Source organism: Zingiber officinale, chromosome 9B (assembly GCF_018446385.1).
Source record: "Zingiber officinale cultivar Zhangliang chromosome 9B, Zo_v1.1, whole genome shotgun sequence".
NCBI lineage: Eukaryota > Viridiplantae > Streptophyta > Magnoliopsida > Zingiberales > Zingiberaceae > Zingiber > Zingiber officinale.
Window position 1 is genome coordinate 83,790,385 of NC_056003.1, and position 10,500 is coordinate 83,800,884.

Genomic DNA, 10,500 nt, shown 5'->3' on the forward strand with positions numbered 1-10,500 from the left:
CTAGGGATGACTTCCCTAGCAACCCTCCTAATGACCCTCTTAGGCTTTAAAGCCTTGGTCATTTGGGTCTCATCAAGGTCAACTATAGGAGTGACTCCCCTTGTGACCTTGGTAATGGTCTTCCTAGCCTTAGGTTTTGTTCCATAATCGAATGGAACATTATGATAGGTGGACTTGACCATTTTGGACTTAGGTTTGTGACCCAAACCCTTTTTGTCCTTGGACATTGGTTTTTGACCCTTAAACCCTAGAGATGACTTCTCCAAGTTCTTAAGAGCCTTCTCCAAAGTATCAAGTCTTGACCTCAAGACTTGATTCTCCTTCTCTAATACCTCAATTTTTGATTTGTCATTTTTCTTTGAGGCATTCCTAGGCATGTGTCTAGTTGATTTGGGGTTTCTACCTAGGTTTTCCTTAACCTTAGAAGTGTTAATCCTAGGGTTAGCATTCCTAGTAGTATCCCTATCTAGGTTGACATGTTTAGCACCTAAACACATGTATTGATTTCTAGTGTTAACATGTATTTACTAATGCAATAAAATTACTAGCATGTATCCTACTAGAATTGCACGAATGAGCCTTAAAAGATACCTTAGGGTTTGCCTTAGCTCCCCTATCGATGTGCATCCCTTGTCCTTGAGATTTCCTCCCCTGGACATTGGCTCCTATAGTGTCCCGTTGCTTGCATTGAAGCACCACGTGCTTCTTGCCTGCGTGTTGGGACTCCGGCTTCCTTGACCTTTGGTGGAGTCTTTCTAACCCTCTTTGGACACTTGCTCTTGTAGTGCCCAAACTTCCTACACTCAAAACACATTATGTGTAATTTGCTTGAAATCAAAGTGTTTGAGTTACCTAGGGTTATGGATGGAGATGAGCTTTCTTCTTCAACCCTTCCGGAGGTGGAAACTTCTTCTTCTTGCTCCGAACTTGAACAAGAGGAACTCTCCTCCTCTTCTTCCTTGGATGTTGAGTGGCCCTCAACTCCCAATTCGCTCCCTCCATGATGTGAGCTACTTGGCTCACTAGGCTCCTCTTCATGGCTTGAAGTGGAGCTCTCCTCATGATACTTGGCCAAGTTATCCCATAATTCCTTGGCATTGTTGTAACCTATCTTACACAAGATGTTAGTAGGCAATGAAAATTCAATTATTCTCGTTACCTCTTCGTTGATTTCGGATTTGTGAATTTGTTCTCTTGTCCACTCCTTCTTCTCAAGTGGTTTTCCTTCCTTATCCACCGGAGGAGTGAAACCTTCTTGTACACAAAACCAATTCATTATGTTAGTCATAAGAAAGTACTTCATCCTTACCTTCCAAAGTCGCCGCATTCGTAGAAGGGTGGAATGGTAGCGTCTTCTCCATAGAGATCCATCTCTAGCCCGCTCCCCACGGGTGTTGATCCGATGAAGAGCGAACCTCGCTGATACCACTTATTAGATCGTTCGTACTCGGCTAGAGAGGGGTGTGAATAGCCCCAAATCGCTTCTTCCTACAGTTAGTGCGTGAAATAAAGCGGTGAGAAAGAAATGAAGAAGACAAACCTCAAACAAACCCGATGTAACGAGGTTGGAGATTAGGGCTCCTACTCTCGGCGTGTCCGTAAGGTGGACCAGTCCGGTCAATCCGTCGTGGATGAGTCCCGGAGAACCGGCTAATACAAACTCCTTGTGGGTGGAGAAACCTCGCCACAACACACTCTTGCAACAACAAGTAAGTACAGAAATACAAGGAAAGACGCAAGAAATACACAGTAAGAAAACTCTTGCTTGCCTTCTCTTCGCTGGAAGAAGCGGCAGCTCCAAGCGCCTACAACAGGAAGCTCACGCGAAGCTTCAACGCTTCAAGAACTGTGAGCTCGGCAGAAGAAGAAAGGTTCGAGAGAAGGAGAGAGTTCTTTGCGAAGTCGCTCGAACCCTTATATAACTGAACCGCAACAAAAAGCCGTGAAACATAGAGCCAAAAATAGCCGTTGTCTCTCATCGGCTAGGCGGGCTGACCGATCGGGCATCGCCTCGATCGGTGCCTCGATCGATCCCGACCCGTGAGACCGATCAGGCTCCATGCTGATCGGTCTCCGGACCGATCCAGTATTCTGGCGCCCAACTTTACGTGCAGATCGGTCCGGGCGTCGGGCTCATCTTGATCGGTCCCAGCATCATCCAACCGCTCTACGAAGGCGTCCAACTGCAGCGGTGCCTGATCGGTCCGGGGACCGATCAGATTCATCTTGATCGGTCCCCAGGCCGATCATGCGCTTCTGAGCTGATCACTTCGATCGTCTCGGATCGTCAGATGACCTGGATCGATCCAGCGATCGATCCAGCTCTTTTTGTCCAAACCAATTCCCACGCCTTCCATACCAATATCCGGTCAACCTTGACCTGTTGGTACTTCATTCCTAGCATCTGGTCACTCCCTTGACCTGCTAGAATTCCCTGCTAAGTGTCCGGTCAATCCCTTTGACCCACTTAGACTTTTCCAACACCAGAAGTTCGATCATCTCTGATCCATCTGGATTTTCTTCTTCGTGCCAAGTATCCGATCACTCCCTTGACCTACTTGGACTTTCCAACACCAGAAGTCCGATCATCCCTGATCCATCTGGATTTTCCCACTGCCTGGCTTCACTCACCAGGACTTTCCACACCTAACATCCGGTCAGGATTTCCACTTGACTTTTTCTTTTTCTTCCAACCATCCCGCCGGACTTTCCATTACTTCACTTTACGGGACTTTCCACACCGCCTAACATCCCAGTTAGGACTTTTCATTGCTGGCTTCACTCACGGGACTTTCCAACCGCCTAACATCCCAGTTAGGACTTTCCACTGCCTGGCTTCACTCACTGGACTTTCCAACTGCCTAACATCCCAGTTAGGACTTTTCCTCGTGTCAAGCTTCCTACTTGGACTTCTTCGTGCCAAGTCTCCATACTTGGACTTTTCCAGTGCCAAGCTCCCTGCTTGGACTTTTCTCACGAATTAGGTCAACCAGGTCAACCTTGACCTACGGTTGCACCAATAATCTCCCAACCATCTATTCTTGTCTCACATCAAGAATAGAACTCTCTCACGAGTGTCAAACATCAACATGCAACTCAACTAGGTCAACCTTGACCTAAGGTTGCACCGACAATCTTCCCAAGTCAAACATCAAAATACAACTCGAGTCAAGTCACCTCGAGTCGGGTCAACCAGGTCAATCTTGACCTAAGGTTGCACCAACAAATAACACGCATGATAAAATATTAAGGTAACTTTGCCATTTTGTTTTTAATAACCATATGCAACTTTTTGAACAAATTGGTTGAAACCATGCTTTCAAGAAAATATTTAAGACCATATATATAGAGTGATAATATCTGACTTTTTTTTAATTATATTTTTTTAATTTGAATTAAAAAAATTAATAATTCTATATATAAATCCTTAATATATAAATATATCTCCTAATCACATCATAATACTCCATAAATATTTAAATTTATTTTATTTTTAATTTTTAAAAAAAATAACTTGAAAATTATAACCCAATTGGGAAGCATGAATCCTAAAATAAAATCTTAAAAAAATATTTTAATTATTTTTAAATTTAGAATTAAAATAATAATAATAAATAATTAAAAATAACATACGATATCTATTATTTCAATTTTAAATTTTAAAAAATCAATATTTCCATATAAACTCTTAATCCATGAATATATCCCCTAAACATATTACAATATTCCATAAATATTTAAATTTATTTCATTTTTAATTTTTTTTTTACTAAATACTATAACACAATTGGGAAATCTGACCCCTAAAGGTAAAATCTTAAAAAAAAAAAAATGAGTTACAAATTGTAACCCAATTGGGAAGCATGAACCTCAGAAATATTTTTTTAAAAAAATATTTTAATTATTTTTTTAATTCAAAATTTAAAAAATAATTAAAAACAAAAAAGGCAAAGTTGATATCCTGCGCGACGCGCACAGTCGCGCACTGTGCGCGTCGCCCAGGATATCATATTCGTGTGTGTGTGTATATAGTGATGATATGCTGCGCGCCGCACAGTGTGCGACTGCGTGCGCAGCATATCTGACTTTTTTCTAATTATTTTTTTTTCTAAATTTGAATTAAAAAATCAATATTTCTATATATATCCCTAATATATAAATATATCCCCTAAACACATTATAATACTTCATAAATATTTAAATTTATTTCATTTTTAATTTTTTTTACTAAACATTATAACTCAATTGGGAAATCTGACCCCTAGAGGTAAAATTTTATAAAAAAAAAAGCTTGAAAATTATAAACCATAAAATAAAATCTTAAAAAAATATTTTAATTAATTTTTTAATTCAAAATTTAAAAAATTAATAATAATAAATAATAAAAAATAACATACTATATCTATTATTTCGATTTTAAATTTTAAAAAATTAATATTTTCATATAAATCTATATCCCCTAAACACATTACAATACTCCATAAATACTTAAATTTATTCCATTTTTAATTTTTATTTTTATTAAATACTATAACCCAATTGGAAAATTTGAATCCTAGAGGTAAAATATTAAAAAAAATAACTTACAAATTATAAAAAAACATGAACCCTAGAAATACAATTTTTAAAAAATATTTTAATTATATATATATATATATATATATATATATATATATATATATATATATATATATATATAAGAGCATTGATATGCTCAAGGAAATGCTCAAGGATAGACATATAAAGTCATGACCCACCATTTCACTTTTTTTTGACCCCATCACTTTATGTGTTTATCCTTGAGTTTTTTTCCTTGAGCAAATATATATATATATATATAGAGAGAGAGAGAGAGAGTTTTGATCTCCTGCGCGACGCGCAGGAGATCAATTAATAACTTTTTAATTTTTTTTTAATATTTTAAATTAAAAAAATTAATTAACAAAATTAACATTTCCTTATATAAATTTTTAATACATTAATATATCCCCTCTGTTAGGATCCTTCGTACGGCTAGAGAGGGGGGTGTGAATAGCCGACCCCATCCGTCGGTGGATGAGTCCCTGGAGAACCGGCTAATACAATATACTCCTTGTGGGTAGAGAAACCTCGCCACAAACGTTTGCAACAGCAAACAAAGAGTACAAGAACAAAGAGTAAGCAAGAAATACAATAAGAATACACAAGCACTCTACCAATCTTGCTTTCTCGTCGACTGGAGTCCGGATGAAGCAGCAGCTTCAAAACTGCCATTTATGGTTGCCCAATTTTCGACTCAACAAAGAAACTTAGAAATTAAAGGAAAGTGCTTTCCGACGAGAGCAAAATAGAAATCGAAACGGATTCGATCGAGTCATACCACAAGAATCGCTCTTCGGATAGCATCAAAACCACGCTCCAGAAGTCTTCTTCTCCGCTTCGATCGCCGCCAAACCACGGATTCACCCCGATCCAAACTTCTCGCCCTAAACCTAAGGCTTCCACACCAACATCCGGTCAACCTCGACTTGGGTTATCCAAACCTATCGAGCTTCTCTACCAAGTGTCCGAGTCCTTTCGACCCACTTAGACTTTTCCACACCAGACGTCCGATCATCCCAGTTGGATTTTCCTCTTCGTGCCAAGTATTCACTCCCTTGATCTACTTGGACTTTCCAACACCGTAAGTCCGATCATCCCCAGGATTTTCCTTCTACTGGTTTCACTCACCAGACTTTCCACACGCCTAACATCCCGTTAGGACTTTCCCACCGCCCGCTTCACCACCACGGGACTTTCCTGCCGCCAAGTCTCCATACTTGGACTTTTCCCGAATCAGGTAGTTGAACCAATAATCTCCCAAACATCTATTCTCCATATCAAGAATAGAACTCTCTCACGAGTGTCAAACATCAATACGCAACTCAACTAGGTCAATCTAAGGTCAACAATCTTCCCAAGTCAAACATCAAAATACAAAGTCAGGTCAACCTTGACCTAAGGTTGCACCAACACCCTCAACGTACTATAATACTCAATAAATACTTAAATTAATTTTATTTTAATTTTTTTTTAAAACCAAACACTATAATCTAATTGGGAAGCCTGAACTCTAGAGGTAAAATCTAAAAAAAAAATAGCTTTGATACTATAACCCAAAGCCTGAACCTTAGAGGTAAAATCTAAAAAAAATAGCTTTGATACTATAACCCAAATCTTGAACCCTAGAGGTAAAATCAAAAAAGAAAAATAACTTTGATACTATAACCCAAAGCCTGAACCCTAGAGGTAAAATCTAAAAAAAAATAGCTTTGATACTAAAACCCAAATCTTGAACCCTAGAGGTAAAATTTAAAAAAAAAATAGCTTTGATACTATAACCCAAAGGCTGAACCCTAAATAGCTTTGATACTATAATCCAAAGCCTGAACCCTAGAGGTAAAATCTTAAAAAAAAATAACTTTGATACTATAACCCAAAGCCTTAACCGTAGAAATAAAATCTTAAAAAAAATTAATTATTTTTTTAATTCAAAATTAAAAAAAATAACAAAACACAGACATTTTAATTTTAAAAAAATAATATTTCATAATACGTTACGATATCCCCTTATCATATTACAATACTCCGTAAATACTTAAATTTATTTTATTTTTAATTTTTTTTAACTAAATATTATAATCCAATTGGAAAATCTAAACCCTAGAGGTAAAATCTTAAAAAAAAAATTAACCGAAAAATTATATCCCAATTAGGATGCCTGAACCCTACCAATAAAATCGTAAAAAATATATTTTATTTATTTTTTTAATCAAAATAAAAAAATCATGATATACTGCGTGACGTGCACAGTCGCGCACTGTACGCGTCGCGCAGTATATCAAAATCGTGTGTATATATATATACATATATATATATAATATAATATGATTATGATGACATTAAATTTTTTTTTGCCATGTTATATATATATATATGCCATGTTATCGATATCAACTTTTTTTTGCCATGTTATCGATATGGAATTAATTACCCAACTAAATATGCTACTTTGATCATTTAAAGTAAAATTTTAACTCAAATTTTGCATCCACTATTGAACTTCATAAGAAACACATATATCTTTGAATAAAATATGAACTTGTGATACAATAATAATATATAGTTGGATGAAAAGAATTTAAATCATTACTAACTACTAATTATTTACTTTCTTTTATTTACAGGAGCAAATCTGGAGGGGGAGGAGAGAGAGGAGTTTATCAAGGATTGCCAAACTAATTCCACCTGCGGAGAAATAGATATCCGATATCCCTTTCGCCTGGTCAACTCGACCCCTGCCTACTGCGGCGTTCAGGGCTTGGAGGTCTCATGCTCCGCTGCCGGTGACGCCATCATCACGCTTCCTCATTTAGGGCCCTGCAAGATCATCAAATTCGACACTTATTCGGTTAGAATCAAGGTAGAAGGCAATGAATGGGCTCGGTGTCCACTGCAAAAGCTCAGCTCCACCAATCTCACCGGATCAATTTACCAGCTGGAACACTATTACGGCTACTACCCCTACTACGGCTACTACCCCTACTACGGCTACTACAACTATAAGCTGGTGGCCTGCTCGAGTGAAATAACAACAGATCCGGATTGGATTTCGGGACCTATCAAGTGCCTTAGCGATGAAAGTGAAGGGCAGTTGGTTTATGCAGCGGATGCTTGGGCTTCCATGGACAGACTCCCGTCAGGATGCGTGACCACTGGAATCGGTGGTTGGATCGGATATGCACGCGGACGAAGGTTTGGAGTTCTGGTTCAGGGATTCATTCAAACGCTACAGATGGATGTATCTCTTAATATTCCGGAATGGGAGATATGCAGAGACTGCCATGAAGAAGGAAAGCAATGTGGATTTAGCCGCAGAAGAAACCAAACTGCCTGCTTAGCGAGGCGCCATGGTAATCTTCGTTCCAATGTTCTCACGTTCTTTTATATTCTCTTGTTCAAAAACATGACAAATTTTTATTAAGGTAACCTTGTCATTTTTCATTTTTAATAATTACATTTTACTTTTTCAACAAATTGATCGTTACGGAAATTAACATTGCAAAAGGTATTTTACTATTCTGTCTTTGCCATGCTATATCGATTTGGAGTTACCCAACTGGAATTTTAAACCAATTCAAAGAAAAAAAAATTAACTTCAAAAGTAGCACATCGATCTTTAGATAAAACAGAGAACTCTTTGCTGCGTTCGTGATGTAATAATATTTGGATGAAAAAAAAATTAAATCATTACTAATTGTTTGCTTTCTTTATTTACAGGAACAACAAACATTGGGCTCATAGTTGGTGAGTCCTTGTACCACTTTAATATGTATTCTTGAGCAAACAATTATTTGAGAAAATAAATTCTACATAGTCAATTCATTAGAACTAAATATAAATTTTATAATATTACTAGTTCAATCTCTTTATTGATTCTTTCTATTCTAAAAAAGTCTTTTGAATGATTTGTTTCTATGCAGGAATATCTGTAGGTGGTTTTGTAGTTGTATTAACATCTCTTATTATATTGTACATATTAAAGACGTCTAAAAAGGATCAAGAAATTCGTATCAAGGTAGAACAATTGCTCGCAACATATGGTGATGCAAAACCAACTCGATACTCTTTTTCTGATATTAAAAAGATCACAATGAGATTCAAGAATAAGTTGGGGCAAGGTGGATATGGAAGTGTGTATAAAGGGGAGCTACCAAATGGTATTCCGGTAGCAGTTAAGATGCTCGAAAGTTCAAAAGGGGAGGGCCAAGAATTCACAAATGAAGTTGCAACCATTGGAAGGATTCATCATATTAACATTACTCGTTTGTTGGGATTTTGCTCAGAACGATCAACTCGTGCTCTCGTCTATGAGTTCATGCCAAATGAGTCCTTGGAGAAGTATATTTTCTCAAGACAAGACAAAGGAAGCAAAAAATCATTGAGCATGGAGAAATTGTTGAACATTGCAATAGGCATTGCTCGAGGCATTGAGTATTTACATCAAGGATGTGAACAACGTATTTTGCATTTTGATATTAAGCCACATAATATTCTATTGGATTATGATTTAAATCCAAAGATTTCAGACTTTGGACTAGCAAAGCTTTGCTCAAGGGATGTTAGTATCGTGACAATGACAGCAATGAGAGGCACAATGGGATATATTGCTCCTGAGATGTATTGTAGGAATTTCGGGACGGTGTCATATAAATCTGATGTCTATAGTTTTGGTATGTTATTGTTGGAGATGATAGGAGGCCGAAAAAATCTTGATCCCGAAATAGGAAGAGAGAGTGAGATTTATTATCCAGAATGGGTGTATGATCGACTAGTTGAAAGACAAGACTTGGTATTGACAATGGAGATTGAACAAAATGATGGAGAAATATTACAGAAGCTCTCTAAGGTGGCTTTATGGTGCATTCAATGGAGTCCAACTGAAAGACCTACCATGACTAGAGTTCTTCATATGCTTGTAGGGAGCTCAGAAGAAGTGCACATGCCCCCTAAACCATTTGTCTCCCAACACTAATCATGATTATGCTGATTAATAAATATGTCAAATCAGTAAGTTCTCTCCTTTTGTGTATAAGCTCTAAGTGACTTATAGTACACATGTAATTTGATCATGTTTAAATTCAACTGTAATAATATAATCATTCATATGGTAGTGAATATATTCTAAGTTGAAGTAGAGGAGAGAATTGGACAGACAACTCTTTATTTGCCTTTTTCTATTCTCGTGCATAAAGCATGACATTAATTATGACATATTTATACTGCTCCATAACTACATAATTTGTAGGCTTTTAAAGGTAACAGATAGCATTCATTGTCTTGTTGATTAAGCTCGTTGATTAAGAGATATTATTGATAAGAAAAAGGTAGTTCTTGAATATATTCTTACATGTCCCTTCGGATGGGTCTAGTGGCTAGCGTGTTGTTACAATGAGGTCTGGGGTTCGAATCTCGGCAAAGTTGAGATAAATATCTCCCTTATGTGCTAATCACTATTCCAAAGGCTAGTAGCCGTCCGTGATTTACCTCCTCCGTGTTGGCCTTAGGACGGGTTGGCGGGGGCACTGGGGACGAGCGTATTCGCCTTTTGCCACAATTGAATACATTCCTACATCCTTCGTGTTGGCCCTGGGACGGGTTAGCGGGGGCGTTGGGGGCGAGCATAGTCACCTTTTGCCACCTTGAATACATTCCTACAGTTAATAAGTCATTGACTAAAGAGTCATTTTCAGGACATGTGAAGTTTTTGGGAAAAGTTATAACAGCCTGATCACAATATACTGTAACAAGACTCCCACTGTCCTCAGTAATCTTCAGATGCTTCAGAACCTTCTTAACCAGACAATCTCTTGCACAGCAGTTGTACAAAGCTACACACTCAGCTTCTATTATCGACAACGCTACACAGGTCTATTTCTTGTTATTCCATGAGATGACACCACCATTTAGCAAGAAAGTATA

The 10,500-nt window shown here is 37.5% G+C and overlaps 1 protein-coding gene across 1 annotated transcript; it reads left to right on the plus strand.

Moving 5' to 3' along the window:
• The first annotated feature begins 7,183 nt into the window (after positions 1-7,183).
• LOC122025451 (rust resistance kinase Lr10-like) lies at positions 7,184-9,790 on the plus strand. The gene is made up of 3 exons (XM_042584256.1): positions 7,184-7,931; positions 8,299-8,325; positions 8,502-9,790. The coding sequence occupies exons 1-3, from the start codon at positions 7,703-7,705 to the stop codon at positions 9,551-9,553; spliced, it is 1,308 nt and encodes a 435-aa protein (XP_042440190.1). The 5' UTR covers positions 7,184-7,702; the 3' UTR covers positions 9,554-9,790.
• Positions 9,791-10,500: the final 710 nt, after the last annotated feature.

Excerpts from the sequence above, each read along its gene's own strand:
- LOC122025451 (XM_042584256.1), top strand. The coding sequence starts at position 7,703 with ATGGACAGACTCCCGTCAGGATGCGTGACCACTGGAATCGGTGGTTGG. Across the intron at positions 7,932-8,298 it reads CTGCTTAGCGAGGCGCCATG|GAACAACAAACATTGGGCTC; the intron begins GTAATCTTCGTT and ends CTTTATTTACAG. Across the intron at positions 8,326-8,501 it reads AAACATTGGGCTCATAGTTG|GAATATCTGTAGGTGGTTTT; the intron begins GTGAGTCCTTGT and ends GTTTCTATGCAG.